The sequence below is a fragment of the Delphinapterus leucas genome, chromosome 9 (assembly GCF_059928025.1).
Source record: "Delphinapterus leucas isolate spDelLeu-1000000601 "Yukka" chromosome 9, BTC_Dleu_Yukka2, whole genome shotgun sequence".
Taxonomy (NCBI): domain Eukaryota; kingdom Metazoa; phylum Chordata; class Mammalia; order Artiodactyla; family Monodontidae; genus Delphinapterus; species Delphinapterus leucas.
The window spans coordinates 72,880,495-72,899,280 of record NC_143137.1 but is presented as its reverse complement, the minus strand read 5'-3'; the positions used below and the strand labels follow the sequence as shown (position 1 = coordinate 72,899,280).

At 37.0% G+C, this 18,786-nt stretch overlaps 1 protein-coding gene across 1 annotated transcript in view; it reads right to left on the bottom strand.

Moving 5' to 3' along the window:
- ABCB5 (ATP binding cassette subfamily B member 5) overlaps nucleotides 1-18,786 on the bottom strand; it is a 110,144-nt gene that overhangs the window by 84,275 nt on the left and 7,083 nt on the right. Inside the window, 8 exon segments of the mRNA XM_030759806.2 lie at nucleotides 6,579-6,782; nucleotides 8,081-8,206; nucleotides 10,311-10,421; nucleotides 10,733-10,846; nucleotides 12,182-12,359; nucleotides 12,440-12,561; nucleotides 15,181-15,352; nucleotides 15,438-15,629. Of these exon segments, the coding sequence (XP_030615666.2) occupies nucleotides 6,579-6,782; nucleotides 8,081-8,206; nucleotides 10,311-10,421; nucleotides 10,733-10,846; nucleotides 12,182-12,359; nucleotides 12,440-12,561; nucleotides 15,181-15,352; nucleotides 15,438-15,629 (1,219 nt within the window).

Sequence of the window (18,786 nt, the reverse complement as noted above, 5' to 3'; positions counted from 1 at the left end):
TTAATATTTATTCTTTGTATTTAATTTTTGATAGTTTGATTAATATGTATCTTGGCATGTTTCCCCTTTGATTTATCCTGTATGGGACTCTCTGTGCTTCCTGGACTTGACTATTTCCTTTCCCATAATAGGGAAGTTTTCAACTATAATCTCTTCAAATATTTTCTCAGTCCCTTTCTTTTTCTCTTCTTCTTCTGGGACCCCTATAATTCGAATGTTGGTGCATTTAATGTTGTCCCAGAGGTCTCTGAGACTGTCCTCAGTTCTTTTCATTCTTTTCTCTTTATTCTGCTCTGCAGTAGTTATTTCCACTATTTTATCTTCCAGGTCACTTATCCGTTCTTCTGCCTCAGTTATTCTGCTATTAATCCCTTCTAGAGAAATTTTAATTTCATTTATTGTCTTGTTCATCATTGTTTGTTTGCTCTTTGGTTCTTCTAGGTCCTTGTTAAACGTTTCTTGTATTTTCTCTATTCGATTTCCAAGATTTTGGATCATCTTTACTATCATTATTCTGAATTCTTTTTCAGGTAGACTGCCTATTTCCTCTTCATTTGTTAGGTCTGGTGGGTCTTTGCCTTGCTCCTTCAACTGTGGTGGGTTTTTCTGTCTTCTCATTTTGCTTAACTTACTGTGTTTGGGGTCTCCTTTCACAGGCTGCAGGTTCATAGTTCCTGTTGTTTTTGGTGTCTGTCCCCAGTGGCTAAGGTTGGTTCAGTGGGCTGTGTAGGCTTCCTGGTGAAGGGGACTAGTGCCTGTGTTCTGGTGGATGAGGCTGGATCTTGTCTTTCTGGTAGACAGGTCCACGTCCAGTGGTGTGTTTTGGGGTGTCTGTGGCCTTATAATTTTAGGCAGCCTCTCTACTAATGGATGGGGTGTGTTCCTGTCTCGCTAGTTGTTTCACATAGGGTGTCCTGCACTGTAGCTTGCTGGTCGTTGAGTGAAGCTGAGTCTTGGCGTTGAGATGGAGATCTCTGGGAGATTTTTGCCACTTGATATTAATTGGAGCTGGGAGGTCTCTTGTGGACCAGTGTCCTGAACTTGGCTCTCCCACCTCAGAGGCAGAGCCCTGATGCCTGGCTGGAGCACCAAGAGCCTTTCATCCACACAGCTCAGAATAAAAGGGAGAAAAAATAGAAAGAAGGAAAGAAGATAAAATAAAATAAAGTACAATAAAATAAAGTTATTAAAGTAAAACAGAAAAAATAATTATTAAGAAAAACATTTTAAAAAGTAAAAAAAACCCCAAAGAACGGACAGACAGAACCCTAGGACCAATGGTAAAGGCAAAGCTGTACAGACAAAATCACACACAGAAGCATACACATACACACTCACAAAAGGAGAAAAAGGGGGAAAAAAAGAATATCTTTGCTCCCAAAGTCCACCTCCTCAATTTGTGATGATTCGTTGTCTCTTCAGGTATTCCACAGATGCAGGGTACATCAAGTTGATTGTGGAGATTTAATCCGCTGCTCCTGAGGCTGCTGGGAGAGATTTCCCTTTCTCTTCTTTGTTCACACAGCTCCTGGGGCTCAGCTTTGGATTTGGCCACACCTCTGAGTATAGGTCGCCCGAGGGTGTCTGTTCCGGCTCAGACAGGACTGGATTAAAGAAGCAGCTGATTCCGCAACTCTGGCTCATTCAGGCCGGGGGGGGGGGGGGGGGGGGGAGGGAAGGGCATGGAGGCGGGGCGAGCCTGCGGCCGAAGAGGCCGGCGTGACGTTGCACCAGCCTGAGGCGCGCCACGTGTTCTCTCGGGGAAGTTGTCCCTGGATCCCGGGACCATGGCGGTGGCGGGCTGCACAGGCTCCCGGGAGGGGAGGTGTGGATAGTGACCTGTGCTCGCACATAGGCTTCTTGGTGGCGGCAGCAGCAGCCTTAGCGTCTGATGCACATCTCTGGGGTCTACGCTGATAGCTGCGGCTCGCGCCCGTCTCTGGAGCTCCTTTAAGCGGCGCTCTGAATCCCCTCCCCTCGCGCACTAGTAAACGAAGAGGCAAGAACAAATCTCTTGCCTCTTCGGCAGCTTCAGACTTTCTCCCAGACTCCCTCCGGCTAGCCGTGTTGCACTAGCCCCTTCAGGCTGTGTTCACGCCACCAGTCCTCTCCCTGGGATCTGACCGAAGCCTGAGCCCCAGCTCCCAGCCCCCGCCCGCCCCTGCGGGTGAGCAGACAAGCCTCTCAGGCTGGTGAGTGCTGGTCAGCACTGGTCCTCTGTGCGGGAATCTTTCCGCTTTGCTCTCCGCACCCCTGTTGCTGTGCTCTCTTCTGAGGCTCCGAAGCTTCCCCCCCTCCGCCACCCGGAGTCTCCGCCCATGAAGGGGCTTCCTAGTGTGTGGAAACCTTTCCTCCTTCTCAGCTCCCTCCCACTCGTGCAGGTCCTGTCCCTATTGTCTGTTTTTTCTTTTGCCCTACTTAGGTATTTGGGGAGTTTCTTGCCTTTTGGGAAGTCTGAGGTCTTCTGCCAACATTCAGTAGGTGTTCTGTAGGAGCTGTTCCACATATAGATGTATTTGTGATGTATTTGTGGAGAGGAAGGTGCTCTCCATGTTTTACTCTTCTGGCATCTTGAAGCTCCTCTCTATTTAGGTATTTAATTTCTCTTAGCAATGTTCTACCTTTTTTACATAGAAGATTTACAGATCTTTCATTATTCTACTTTATATTTTTTGTTGCTATTGTGAATGCCACTTTTAATTTTATTGGTAGTTGTTGCTACTATTTAGAGATCTAGTTTATTGTTTTCAGTTATAGGTCTTACTGAAGTTATCTATCTACTTCTCTTTGAGTGAGTCTTGGTAGTTTGTGTCTTTCAAGGAAAAGAACTTCATCTAAGTTAGCAAATTTATAGGCATATTTTTGTTCATAGTGTTCCTGTATTAACCTTTTAATGTCTTTGGGATTAATAGTGATGTACCTTCTTTGATCCCCGATATTGGTAATTTCTCTTCTCTTTTTTGTTTCTTCATCAGGCTTCCTACAGTTTTACTGATTTTATTGATCTTTTAAGGAAACAGCTTTTGGTTTCAATGACTGTTTCTAATGTTTTTCTGGTTTTGATTTCACTGATTTCTGCTCTAGTCTTTATTATTTCCCTTGTACTTGCTTTGGGTTTGCTCTTCTTACTCTAGTTTCTCAAGGTGGAAACTTAGTTTACAGATTTTAGATCTTTTTCTTTTCTAAAGTAAGCACATAATGCTGTAAGTTTCTCTTAAAGCAGTGCTTTAACTGTATGTTGATGCTTGAACAATGTAGGTGTTAGAGGCACCAACACCCATGCAGTTAAAAACCAAGTATAACTTTACAGTCGGTCTTCTGTGTCCACATCCTTGAATTCAACCAGCTGTGGGTCGTGTAGTACTACAGTATGTATTTATTGAAAAAGGAATCCATGTATAAGTGAACACATACAGTTCAAACTCATGTTGTTCAAGGATCAACTGTATTCCACAAATACTGATATCTTGCATTTTCATTTACTTCAAAATAGTTTTTAATTTTCCTTGAAACTTCCTCTTTGAGCCATAGGTTATGTAGAAGTAGGTTCTTTAATTTTCAAATATTTGTGGATTTTCCAGATATATTTCTGTTATCGATTTCTACATTTTAATTCTGTTATGGCCCAAGAACATACTTTACATGTTTCCTTTGAAATTATAAGTTTTTTCTTCCAATGGTAAAATCGATAGCTAGTGGGAAGCAGCCACATAGCACAGGGAGATCAGATCCGTGCTTTGTGTCCACCTAGACGGGTGGGAAGGAGACTCAAGAGGGAGGAGATATGGGGATATATGTATATATACACTTGATTCAGTTTGTTATGAAGCAGAAACTAACACACCATTGTAAAGCAATTATACTCCAATAAAGATGTTAAAAAAAAAAAGAATATTGTTTAGCTCAGTGAACAGTCCATGTGCACTTGAGAGAAATGTTTTCTGCTGTTATTGGGTGGAGTGTTCTATAAATATCAGTTAGATCTAGTTGGTTGATAGTATTGTTCAGGTTATCTATATCCTTAGTGATTTTTTGCCTGCTTGTTCTATCAAGTACTAAAGCCTTCAGCTAAAAATGTGGATTTGTCTCTTTCTCCTTTCAGATGTACCAGTTTTTCTTCTTGCATTTTGAAGTTTTTCTTAAGTGCATAAACATTTGTTGTTTTTTTTGCCTATGGATCATAGTTTCCTGTTTCTTTGCACATCTAGGTATTGTAGAATATGTACTGAATTCTGTGCATGAATGTTGAAGAGACTCTGAATTCTGTTTTCTTAAGAAAATGTTGATTTTTATCCTCATAGGCAATTCAAATATTGCTTGATCATCTTGAACTATGTAATCTTGGTTTTATGCTTTGTTGGGGTTAATCTATAGAAAGTCTCAAAACTTGGCAGGACCCAACATCCAAGTTCTATCTCCTTTAGGGATCTTGTCATGGCTTGATTTTAGGATTTGTTAGAGCAGGTCTAGAGTCAGCCTTACTCTAAGGTGTGGTCTTTACCCCTAAGGTGTGACTTTTTTTGGTGTCTCAGCTATATGCCTGAGGTATTAAAAATGGTGTTAATGTGACCTCTCCACTATGGCTGGGTTGTGTTTTCAACATCTCCACTATACTGCTTGACTTCTACTATCTCGGCTGTACTCTTGGCTTTGTAGCAGCTGCTCTGTGGTAAGCCACGGGTAATCTTATCCTCAGAGAAGGATTCCCAAGGGATGTCTACATGGACTTCTGCCCCCTACCTCATGTCCACAGCTCTCTCGTTTTGCCTCTCCAGTTGCTTAAGCTGCCCTGAAATTCTATCTCTGCCTTTTAGCTCTGTGGGACTGCCATGTTCTCTCTGGTTTCCATTTTACAGAGATATGGTCAGAAATTTGTTCCCGGGAAGCATGCTGAAAATTCATGGACTTTCTTAATGAGTTTCCTTTCTCTCAGGAATCACAGTTTTGTGATACCTCTTATCCAGTGCTTGGAAACAACTGTCCTATGTCTCATATATTTTGGCCAGTTTTATGGCTGTTTATGGGAAAAGGCTAGCAAGTATCAGTTAATCCTAATATATTAATTCAAAAATATGTGTATATCATAGAAGGAGTAATGGTATTTATTTCTGAGTATAGCTTTCCCTAAATTTTCACCTATACGAATTAACCACTTCTGTAACTTTTATTTATTATTATGCTTATTCTTATTTCCCTGGTTAACCATGGCTGTGGAATTTAGTTTCTATCATAATAACCCAGCATCTTTAATTTGTTCTTTGGATTATATCTTTAGGATTTGCTATTAGATTTATAGCAAGTGACATCTTTGTGTAAATATTGGACTTTTAGTAAAAGCAAGTCATAACTTATAGGGAATGACTTAAGAGGCACCAGAAAACTTTCTAATTCCAGGTGGGAAACTGAAGATCGTTGGTGTTTTGAGGAAAGGAAGTCACTGAAAGTGTCAAAAGGTCAAAGAAAGGAAGTCTTTGTTTTCCCAAACCACACGGCAAAGAATGACCTCAAGCCTTTAATGTTTTCTGTCCTAATTATGACCCTAAATAATGGGGATAGGTGGTAATGAACGGCAAACATAAGTTTTTATGAAATAAACAAAAGAGAACGAAATTATTATGACCTATGGAGTGTAGTTTGTAAAATATATCCATTAAAACAAACTTTTTTTGCTATGGTTGCCTTCTGGGATGTTGGAATTTTGTGGTTTTTTTTTTTTTTTTGCGGTACACGGGCCTCTCACTGTTGTGGCCTCTCCCGTTGTGGAGCACAGGCTCCGGACACGCAGGCCCAGCGACCATGGCTCGGGCCCAGCCACTCGGTGGCATGTGGGATCTTCCCGGACCGGGGCACGAACCCGTGTCCCCTGCATCGGCAGGTGGACTCTCAACCACTGCACCACCAGGGAAGCCCTTTATTTGTGTTTTTAATTTCAAATCTCATCCTTTCATATTTCACGAGGTTCTCCCCACAACAATTTCAGAGGATGCTGATGAACAAATACTTTGAGAAACAGAAATATTTTTAGAGCTCTCTATCAATTTTAAATAGCCATTAGGATCCTATATGTCCTAATACCCAAAATTATAGTTTACTGTATCTCTTTCCAACTATCATTTCACGTCTTGTCCAATATTAGCTCCATGTACTTCTAAAGTCAATGGTATTTTTCCTTTGCCTTATCACAGAACCGATCTAAGCACTGTGTGTGACATTCCCACACTTAGCCACAAGATGGCGTTGCAAACCAACATTTTTGCAGATACATGATTCCCTCAGCTTGCACTGATGATTTTGTTTCATATTTCTTTGTTTTATTTTAACATATCCCTTATTTTTTTCTTTTCCATTTGCAGTGAGAACCAGTAAGAACTAAACAGATTAAAAATTGGACCTTTCAAGGATGTATTTCTTCTTTTGGTTGTTACCACGCTCTCTCCTTTTCAGATGTGTCACCTAGGACAATGCAAAAATGAATCACACTCCCCCTACTCTGTAGATGTTATTGTTATTGAACTTATTTTGGAATATTTCAGTGCTTTACACTTAAGCTAAGGATATAGGCTACATAGTGTACTTACCATGGGGAACTCCATTATAAAATCATAAGCATTTGCTTCCTTTGCTGCTTTCTCAATGTCTTCATCAGTCACGCCATCTCGTCCATATCTAATATTGTTGTTAATGGTGGTCCCAAACAAAACAGGCTCTTGGCTGACCACTCCACAATGTTCTCGATAATGCTGCACATTTAAAGTTCTGATGTCGTTACCATCCACCGTGATCTGTGAATCCAAAGGAATGGATCACATTGTGATGCCTTTCACTGCACTGGGTTAGAGTCCTTTTTACTACTGCAGAACATAGGCTGAGAAGCAGGTTATTTCAGGAAACAATGACTATATTTTGATAAAATATTTATAGCATGTATAATGCCAATAGACTTTTTCTGGTAGTTGGGAATTAATAAAACCTAAAAAAAATGACTTAAAATTTGGCCAAACTACCTGAATATCTTTACTCTACGATCCACAAATTAGGTATTATGAGGATATATATACTCTAGGAGCCACAAATATTATCATATAAACACATGTAAAAAACTGCAGTTTTGTTATTTTAAGACTGATGTGACCTTTGCACTTTTTTTCTAGGAAACATCCTTCCTTCCCTTCAACAGCCCACTCCTCTGCAAAAGGTAAAAGTGCATTCTATTCACTGCTATAAATAATATTAAATGAACATTGTCTTCTCCATAGATAGTACCATTACCTATTATCCCAACATATTCCAATGACAGAAGCCAAGGTTTGATAATTATAACTCTGGTATTTCACACCAACTGGTATTCTGTCTGGGCATGGAAATTCTATGCAACTGCTTTATGTAAGGAATGCTAATCCAGTAATTTATTTATTCAATATTAGCATGGATACATGAGTCTAGTAAACTCCAAATGAAGACTTAAGAAATCAAATTTAAGTTTTAGAAGAGTAGATTTTCTTTTAAAAATAACAGTTGAAAAACTGAATAGAAGCATTAAGAATTATGCTTCTGTGACTATCATAGTCTTGTTCTCTATGCTGTTTACAAGGGTGAGAAAGTTAAGTGCAACATATGGATGACAGAAAGAAATGAGACAGTATATTTTCTACAGATATTATTCTTTTGGGATGTTTTGAAAAACTGAAATTATTGATAAGTTCTGCGTACTACAAATTACTACTTTATTTTTCTCTATAGCATTTATTATCTTCTAACATATTATATAATTTACTTATTTTATTTATTGTCTGTCTCTACTTGTTAGAATGTAAACTTGATGAGGGAAGAGAGGTTTTTATGCTTTGTTCACCAATGTATTCCCACCAATGTATTCCACCTAGAAGAACGTCTGGCACTTTGTAGGTGCTCAATAAATATTTGTTGAATGAATGAATATGCAGGAAAGAAAACAATATGGTTTCTCTCCCAGTTCCACTGTTAAAAATTAAAAGTTGACACAGCTGTAAACTCTCTGTAATAGGTGGAATTTCCAAATCTCGTCGTGTGGACTGCGTGTGATCTTGCTAGGTGCACTTACAAAGTCGTCATCAGGATCATATAACCTCTGCAAAAGTTGGACTGCTGTACTCTTCCCACTGCCGTTGAGGCCAACCAAGGCTACTGTCTCTCCAGACTTAATTCTGAGATTCAGACCTTTCAGAATCTATTGGAAAGTATGGGGAAAAAATTCCATAAAACTAGGATAAGAATATGATTTACCGATCTTCAGAAATGTAATGTATAATTATAAACAGGAAAAAATTCTCTGGCACTTAAAAACAAATTTAGATCTTATTACGTTTGTTTCAATGTATGTGTATAATAACCTACAAAAATTTGGAGAAAAATGCTAATCATCTCTCTATATAAAGAGGAGATCTAAATTGAGTACTTAAAGATGATTAACTAGCCACAGGAACCGTTTTTTCATATTTTCAACCAAAATAATTTATGTGAATTTCATGACTACCAAGTTAGTGAAAGTTATATCTTCTAACTTGCAACAATTGAATGAAATCTTGCCAGATATCCCTGTGAGCTATTTAAGGAAGTTCTTTCTTAGAATATATGTAACGTTGCAAAACAGACTCAAAACTAAAACAATGGGCAGACTTCTTAGCGACTCCTACGAATAGGATTTCACCACTAGAAAGCCTCTTTTTCTAGCGGTGGATCTCACAGGGACATTTCAACTTAGGGGGAGTACTTTTACAATTTTCTCAATAACTGAGGGTTGTTACCAGCATTTAGTGTCCCAGGGACCTGCAATATGAGAGAAACCTCACAAAAAATTACCTTCCCAAAATGACAAAGTAATCCTGTTGAGAAACTCTCACCTATCTTTGCTTACATTTTCCCAAAACATGGGAATATCCCCTTGGATTCTTTCACTTTGATCTCCTCATTTGTAAAGAAAGAGACTCTGTAAACAAACCAAATGTAAAACCTTCAAAGGGCCAAGCAAAGAAAAATTCTCTAAAGGAGGTGACAAATCAGGGACCCCCAGTGAGAGTACCTCCTCTCCCACCTGCACTTTTACTCTAGAATTCGCATCTGTTCTTTCTTTGGAAGAATCTGTGTTTTGTTTATTTAAAGTGGGTGGACTTTTGGGGGGGGTAATTATTTATTTTTCAATTTAACAAAAAAGCCTATGTTTTAAATGTTCATTTAAAAAATACTTGTTTAAAACCCATACAATGTAACGACAGAATCGTGCTTAAGTCTTCAGGAAGCCAACCCAAATGTAGTTGCAAAATGGAATTAAAATGCTCTATTTATGTTAAGAAAAATGATAGAAGACAACACTATTCCAATAATGGTAATTAAGTAACAAAAATTTTAAAAAATAGAGCTTTGAAAAAAAGAATTTCAATCAAAGACTTAGAGAAAAATAAGGAAGTAGGAGTAGGTATATATTTTTTGATGCAAATTATGCAGGAGATATTTGGACACTTTAAAAGACATTGAAGGTTGATGGCATCAGTAATTTTACCAATTTCACTTAAAATCATGTCATCCTTTTTCTATAAAGCAGGTGTTTTATTAGGAAGTACTCTTTGCAATCTTTAACAGTAACTACCTTTTTAGATAAATACACTAATAAGATGAAAGGATGAAGACAACAGAAGAGACAGACACATTTTTAATTTTGAAATTTGAAATTTCAAATTTGAATTTGTCAAAGGCTGAATGATAGAGGGAGAAGGATGCACTTTATGCTGAGTGTGTGTGTGCCTGTGTAAAAGTGAGAGAGAAAGAAACTGAGGCAAAAATGCTGGTGTAGTAAAAGTCCTAGGAAAGGGATAATGGAAAGACACAATATATGCACAATTCCCCCAGGTTAGAAACTTTAGAAAGTTCAAATGAGTTATCTATGCTGAGTGGGAAAACATCCAGGGACCACCAGTAGGTGGCAACATCAATCCAAGACATTTTTGCTGTGCTCCCAAATCCAGAGTGAAGGAATTCCAGGAAGTCAAAAATGCTTTAGTCAGTTCAATATAGAGAGGAGGCTGCAAAATGTAACTAGCTCTTCTAGAGTTATTTGTCCATTACGAATCTATCCTTCCTTCTTTCCTTCCTCTCTCTCTTCCTCCCTCCCTCTCTTTCTCTGTCTCTCTCTGTCTCTCTCTCTCTCCCCTCTAGTCTCTAAACAAAGTAGCCAAATCTTGGTCAAAGTGATCCTAAACAATCTCATATGAGGAGATCCTAGCCAGTGGAAGGTAATATTAGAAAACTGTACATTTCCATAATTAAATTTTACTTACTTTGATAGATGGTCTGGATGGATAACTGAAAGAAACATTTTTAAATTCCACATTTCCTTCTATGCACTCCAATTTATAGCCTGTTGTTGAAAACTTATCTATAGCAGTTTTCTTGGAAAAACAAAGAGGACATTATAAATCTTAGAGAAACTAGGCTGACACTCTCTATATCCTAAAAGTAGTTTAAAGATGGGTTTTCTTTTACAGTGTTCTCCTTTCTGCTTTAGAAGTGCATTGAGTTAGATATGAAGGTTTCAATAAAACACAATCTCCTTGTTGAAGAGTTAAAATAATCTGTCTTTCCATAGCCAACTGGGCAACATGGATTTTGCCCATCTTTTTAAGTGAAATGAAAGTGCCTGTTTTTTGGTTTCCTTCTTGCAGTAATGATAGTTATCTTTCAAGGCAGTTAGGAGTCTTACCTTATCAATAATGTGGAAAATATTAAAGGTGGCTCCTCTGGCTATAGTGAAGGTTTCAAAGCTAGGGGTTGCTGCTCCAATGCAATAACTACTATGGATTACACTAATAAAAACCTACAGGAACAAAAAATAATATTTATCCTTCACAGTTATATAAGAGGGACAACAGAATGAAGTGTATACTTGGTTGAGACTCAGAGGTATATTAGAGAAATTAGGTAGGAAAGAATGGAAGATGCTGCCAAAAAAGGAAATATTAGTTAATCCAAGTGCAGTTGGCCTTTTCCTAATGTTGAACGACTTCTAATTGTCCCCTAATCTTGTCGTTATTACCTGTTGGGAAGCTGAGCAAAAAAATCTGCTTACTGAGGAGTGCTGAACATACATGAACCTGGGTGGGTAAGGAGGTGAGCTGTACTTCCCTGCATGCTGGTTAACTCCTTAACTTTAAAGAAAAGGACATTATAGATTTCATTGTCTTAGAGATGCTGTACTATTTTTTCCCAAACTTTTCTGAATTCATATATTAGTGGACACCTGCTCATTTTCAGACAGACACATCTCTGCCAAAAGTCAAATAAGCAAAGAACCCCACAGCTAAGTGCTATTTTCCCTGTCTTATAGATGAGGAAGCTAAAGCTTAGCAAGTCATACACCTACAGTCACACATAAATTGAGGAGGAAAAATGTGCTAAAAATTCCTCATGCTCAAGTTTCATTTATCAGAAATAAATGAATAGCTTAAAGACTTAAAAATGAAAGTCTCAAGTTCAAAAGATGACTTTAGTTGACAGAAAAGAAATCTACATACAATGGGAAGGCCAAATGAGAACTAAAGTATACAGACCAGATCAATTCAGTTCAGCAAGACAAATGGTTCTTAATCCTGAGCGGATCTGTTTATTATTGAAACTTGGGAGCATAACTGAAAAAATTACAATTTAACGTATAACCATTAAGAGTTTAAAAAACTCTAAATTGATGTTGGACAGAGCTGTGTATAGTCTGTTTTTAACATTATTGTATGCTGAAAGGACAGAGGGAGAGCAGGAGATTCCAATCTACAGAATATTTCCAGAAGAAAACATTTAGCAAGGTGAATGTAGAGCGCTCTCGTATCTCAGCAAGATGGAAAGGAAGCAGTGTCACTAGAGGCTGGTCTTTTTGACTTCTGGATTAAGACAACTCTATCTCCCAGTGGAGAATTCAATTATGATTCTTTTAAAAACATCATGCTTTTAGAAGACACTAAGCATGCAGGATGAGTAAATCCTGCCAATGTATAACTATAATTTAAAGGTGTATACAAATCATTTGAAGGAAACAAATATTTGTTTATTAAAAACACTCATCTTCAAACATTCAGTCATTCAGAGAGAAATTTTTAATAAATTCTAGGTAAGAAAATATTATCCAGGCCAGTTACCTTTGTTCTCAAATAAGACTTACAGCAAGGAGAGTTCCGATGGTATAATCAGGTTCTCCACTAAGAATCAAGGAGGTTCCATACCAAAAAGCAAGTCCGTAGGTTCCATTCATAAAGAAGTACACAGCACCAAGAGAGAGTTTCAAAGCTATAGCTTTTTTCATGCCAACATTCTTTGCATCTTTTAGATTCTGAGTATATCTTAAAAAGACAAAACACAATATAATAGCCTTGGGGGAAAATAAAACCAAGCAGATATTATCATGATTAAAGGAACAGACCTTTGAATTTCTTTTTCCTGGGCCCCAAAGGCTATGACTGTTCAGAGTGGTGACAAGACTTCTGCTACAGCCCCAGCTTTGGAATAAGCATTTAATTCCTTACTGGACAATGAGATAACTATCTGTAATAAACAAAGACCACAGTTAACCAAAGAATAACCTGGGATGGACAAATATCATATGATATCACATATATGTGGCAACAAATGAACTTATCTACAAAACAGAAGTAGAGTTACAGATAAAATATAAACTTATGGTTACCAAGGGGGAAGGGGAAGGGAGGGATAAATTGGAAGATTGGGAATGACACATACACACTACTTTATATAAAATAGATAACTAATGAGGACCTGCTGTATAGCACAGGGAACACTACTCAATACTCTGTAATGGCCTATATGGGAAAAGAAGCTAAAAAAGAGTGGATATATGTATATGTATAACAGATTCATGTTGCTTTACACCTGAAACTAACACAACATTGTAAATTATACCCCAGTAAAAAATTAAAGTGTGACTGATTATCAGAAAAAAAAAAAAAAAAAGAATAACCTGGGGTAGTAACAAGGTGCAGAGAATTCAATTCAGGTAGAATCTAGAATAACAAAATTTTACTATTGAAAAGGTACTTATCACTTATTCTAACCCCATCAGTTTGCAAATGAAGAAACCAATGGTCACAGGTATTGACTTTTTAAAGCCTCACTGCAGTGAACAAGCTTAGCTTAACGTAACCTAGAGTCTAAATCTCTATTTTTCCTTCTAATAGAGCTTCACTGTTTTTTCTCTGTGCTTTTAAAAGCTTAGAAAATGAGTATCTATATTAATACAATTTGGAAAAATTTGATTTGGAGAAGGATATTAGGGCCACAGTTCTTATGTGCACCCTGGAAATCGGTGTGCCTGATGTGACTTGATTTGATTTGTTATTATGTAAAAAACAAGACTTCCAGAGAGTATGAGTCACAGAGTTGTGGCACGAAGAGGAATATGACTCCTGAAACTAATACTATATAATGCAGGCTGCCTAGTAAACGCTGTATCGCCACTAGTAAAATGTGAGATTTTAGAGAGAGACAGAGAGAGAGAGAGAGAGAGGGAGGAGACTATCATTCTTGGTGATATTAGTCAGGTTTACCAGATTTATCAAAAATTTTAATACAGAATGTGCCTTTTTCTTTATTATACACCCCACTTACTATTCCTTTAATTGGTAAAGGATTTAATTTAGTAATTAGCATAAGAATTCAATGAAAGGAAGAAAGGAAATTGTCTTCAGAGTTGTGAGTCTGTAACTACAGCTTGCTCATATAACAAATCTATCCATTTTCAAAATACATTCCACATAATTGGAACTAATTTTATGTAAGACATGCACAGATGTTTGTTAAAGCAGAAGGTAGTATAAACTGAGTAATACTCATTATTTACTGATTTCACTTAATAAAGACAGCTATCACTGGAGGGGAAGCTGCACATAGCACAAAACCTTGTACATAGCCAGTATTCAATATGTGTTTGCCCAATTAAATTGAACTGAAGGATGCTAGAAACCATCCAGCCTGGCTTCTTTAGTCATTTAGATAATTTTGACTTTACTTGCTTCCTACTTGCAATTAGTTAACAACAATAGCAGACTTTAGTTTCCCCACTGCTATCCTTTTAAATCTCATTGTCCACTTCACTTCTTGGGCAGTTAAGTCTATGATTTCAGTAACATATTGTGGGTAATCTTCCTACTGAGGGGTCCTCATTTCAAATAAGCTGGGGATGAAGATTTTGACAAGGGTTACAAGGTCAACACTAGAAGTCACACTAAATAAAGATCTGCTGTCTATACACCCAAGTCTATTGTGAAGGAATTATTCAAACACAGAATATTTTTGTTGCTGAAAATTCTTGTTTGGTTGAATTTGTATGTTGCTAGCAAATAAACTCAGAGAATTTTATGGCTTTGACTTCCATAAAGAACAACTGGCTTTCAAAATTTTTTAACTCCAAAAAAACCCCAAAACAAAACAAAACTCCATCTCTTAAGAATACACTGTGCCTCCAATCTAGGAAATGGGTATACACATTGGTAGAACTATATTGGCAGATATATATATATTTTGCCTTGCACAAAGAGCATTGGTTTCAAAACCAGGCTGTAAATAGATTAATACCTTGTAAAGAGATTAAGATTAATACAGTATAACAGTGCTAAAAATATAATTTAAATGTAAATACAAAGTTTGTTTTAAAAAATTGAAACAGATTTACATATTACATAAAAATATACATTAGCAGACATTTTAAATGTTAATTCAGAGCTTTATAAAAATATAAACTTGAAATGGCTGACATAAAATAGTCACATAATAGCTCAGGTGTTTACTGTTTTAGGATTGTGTCATTCTGTTCTAGTGAAATGAATTGAAACACATTTATCTGGGAATTTAGACAACACAAGGTTTTCCCAGCATTCAATGTATAACAGCATAAAGCTTTATCCATGCTATTATTTGAAACGGCATTAGGTTCTAAATGAAGTGGAATGTTTTAAAATGTTAGTAAGGTATTAAAACCAAACCTCACTGTAGCCAAATAACTTGAAGATAGAAAGGTAGTTAATATTCCTTCCTATTTTGGGACACAGGAAAAAAACATAGAAATGCCTTCTTTTTTATACAAACTCAGTAAAATATCTAGTTCACATTCCTGCTTCCAGTTAACACTACATTAGTCATCTTGCCTACCCTAGAAAACATGGCTGCTGAAGCAATTATAAGAGGTGATGTGGACAGAGTCACCAGGGTGAGTTTCCAGCCCTTCACCAAACCAATCACCAGGCCAACAGAAAAGGTAGACATGTTTTGAAACAACAGAGCAATCTTGTCTCCAATACCATCATTGATTTTGTAGATGTCACTGAAACAAGAAAATAAATGCAGTTAAGTCATTTATACATCATATATGAGAACAAAGTCGATAAAATGCATATCCATCCTCTTACTCAGTCATGCGAGTATTAAGTTCACCGATGCCACAACTGTCAAACCAGCTGGTGTCCTGAGACAAAACTGAATGAAAAAACTGTTTTTGAATTCTCTTGGTCTGTCAAGCTGCAGTCATAACACCAAAGGAAATCTGTATGTAGCCAAAAACCAAGGCAGTAACTCCTATTCCAACATAATACAGGATCAACCTGAAAAAAACATTATTGTAAATTTTAGTGAGACTGAAGCACAACTTTTTTCCCTTTTCATTTTCATAAAAAATGAAATTTGTCATTTTCATAAAAAATGAAATTTGTCATAATATTTGATTAAGAGTATTTGGGCTAAAGCCTATAAGATAACTAAAAATAAACCACCATGAGAAAGACTGAAGTATGCTGATGTAGGAATCTAGGTTACCCTTGTAAGACGTTTAGAGTATGTCTCTCTTATACTATTAGCAAAGATTAGCATTTCAAAACATATTCGCTACTTACAGCTTCTGTCCATATTTTTAATACTTTCATTTGAAAATGTTACATTGATGTAATTATGATAGCTGTATGTGGAAAAGGAGGGTAAAGAAATGATAGTAGTCAAAAGCATTTTATAAAACTCTTCAAATACATATACTTAAAATCCAAAATTCAACTTAAGGAATTTACCCTAAGGAAATATGTACAAAGATTAATCTAAATGACTGTTCATTATAGCATTAATTATAATACATAAAATTGAAAACATTCTAAATAGCTACCAGTAGGAGACCAGATAAGAAATGTAGTCATTTCATAACAAAACCTATGGAATGCAGCAAATGCGATACTAAGGGGTACTAAGGGGAAGTAGGCCTATAAACAAGAAAAATCTTAAATAAACAATCTAGCTTAACACCTAAAGGAACTAGAAAAAGAAAACAAATGAATCCCAAAGTCTGTAGAAGGAAAGAAATAATAAAAATCAGAGCAGAAATAAATGAAATAAAGACTAAAAAGACAATGGAAAAGATCAATGAACCTAAGGGCTGGTTCTTTGAAAAGATAAACGAAATGGACAGACCTTTAGCTAGACTCACTAAGAAAAAAGAGAAGGCTCAGATAAACAAAATCAGAAACAAAAGAGGAGAAATCACAAGATACCACAGAAATACAAAGGATTATAAGAGAATATAACGAACAGCTATTTGCCAACAAATTGGACAACCTAGAAGAAATGGATAAATTCTTAGAATCAGACAACCTTTCAAATAAACAAATGGGACTACACCAAACTAAAAAGTTTTGCACAACAAAGGAAATTATCAACAAAATGAAAAGATGACCTACTGAACGGAGGAAGATATCTGCAAGTCATATATCCGATAAAGGGTTAACATCCAAAATATATAAAGAATTCATAAAAATCAACAAGAAAAAAACAAACAACCCAACTAAAAAATAGGCAGAGGATCTCAGTAGACATTTTTCCAGAGAATGCATACAGATGGCCAAGAGACACATGAAAAGATGTTCAACATCACTAATCATCAGGGAAATGTAAATCAAAACCACAATGAGGGCTTCCCTGGTGGCGCAGTGGTTGAGAGTCTGCCTGCCGATGCAAGGGACACGGGTTCATGCCCCGGTCTGGGAAGATCCCACATGCCGTGGAGTGGCTGGGCCCGTGAGCCATGGCCACTGAGCCTGCGCATCCAGAGACTGTGCTCCGCAACGGGAGAGGCCAAAACAGTGAGAGGCCCGCGTACCGCAAAAAAATAAAAAACAACAAAAAAAACCCACAATGAGATATCACCTCACTTCCATCAGAATGGCTATTATACAAAGACAAGAAATAACAAGTGTTGGCGAGGATGTGGAGAAAAGGGAACCCTTGTGCACTGCTGGTGGGAATTTAAATTGGTGAAACTACTACGGAAAACAATATGGAGATTCCTCAAAAAATTAAGAATAGAACTATCATATGATCCAGCTATTCCAATCTGGGTATTTATCTGAAGAAGTCAAAACCACTAATTTGAAAAGATATATGCACCTCTACATTCATTACAGCATTATTTACATCCAAAAACATATAAAGCCAAGATATAAAAACAATCTAAGTGCCCACCAATGGATGAATGGCTAAAGAAGACGTGGTATACACACACACACACACACACACACACACACACACACACACACACAGTGGAATACTACTCAGCCATAAAAAAGAAAAAAATCTTTCCATCTGCAGCAACATGGATGGACCTTGAGGATATTATGCTAAGTGAAATAAGTCAGATGGGGATAGACAAATACTGCATGATTTCACTCATATATGGAATATTTTTAAAAAGCAAAATAAATGAACAAACAAAGCAAAACAAAAAACTAACATATAGATACAGAGAACAGAGTAGTGATTACCAGAGGGGAAGGGAATGGGAAGAGGGTGAAATGGGTGAAGGGGGTCAACTGTGTGGTGATGAATGGAAGCTAAACTTTTGGTGGTGAGTATGCTGTAGTATATACAGAAGTTGAATTATAATGTTTCCTTATAATTATAATGAAACTTATATAACGTTATAAACCAATGTTACTTCAGTTAAAAAGAAAAAGAAATGTAATCATTTAATAAACCTATACTGGGTGCCCACTAGTATGAAGTTCTAGAAATAAATACAGTCAAGAGCAAGATAAGAAGTCCCTATTCATGAAGAGTTTACATTCCTGTGTGAGGAGACAGACAACACACAAAGAAAAAGAATTTTAGGTTGTTTTATGTGGAAAGTAAACAGGGTGATAAGTCATGGAATAACTGGTGGGTAAAGATGAGTTGGGAGAGCTAGTGAAGATAAAAAGAGTGATTAAGAAAAATTTCTTTGAGGAAATGATATTATGGCTGGGATCCAAAAGGAGAAATGGAGCCAGCCATAAAAACGCAAGAAGAAGAGCATTCCAGGGACAGAGAACAGCAAGTAGTAAGGTCAGAGGCAGGAAAGAGCTTGGCATGTTCCCAGAAGAAAAGAAGTCCAAAGAGTTATGAAATTATGAGACTGGAGAATTTGGCATATCATAGGGCTCTTAGCTATGGTGCGTTGTACAGGTTTTCTTCCAAGAGAAACATAAGACCATTTAAGCGTAGAATGTTCTTATCTATTCAACTTTTAAAAATATTAGTCTGGGTCCTCTGTGGAGAATGGATGGAGGTTACAACAAAGCAAAACAGACAGTTTACTTAGGAGGTTATTGCAGTGGTCAAGGTGAGAAGGATGGAGGCTTGGATGTAGATGGTAGGAGCTGATTGCCAAGAAGTAGACAGATTCTAGATATATTTTGGAAATACAACAACAAACAAGAATTGCTAATGTAATGGATGTGAGGAATG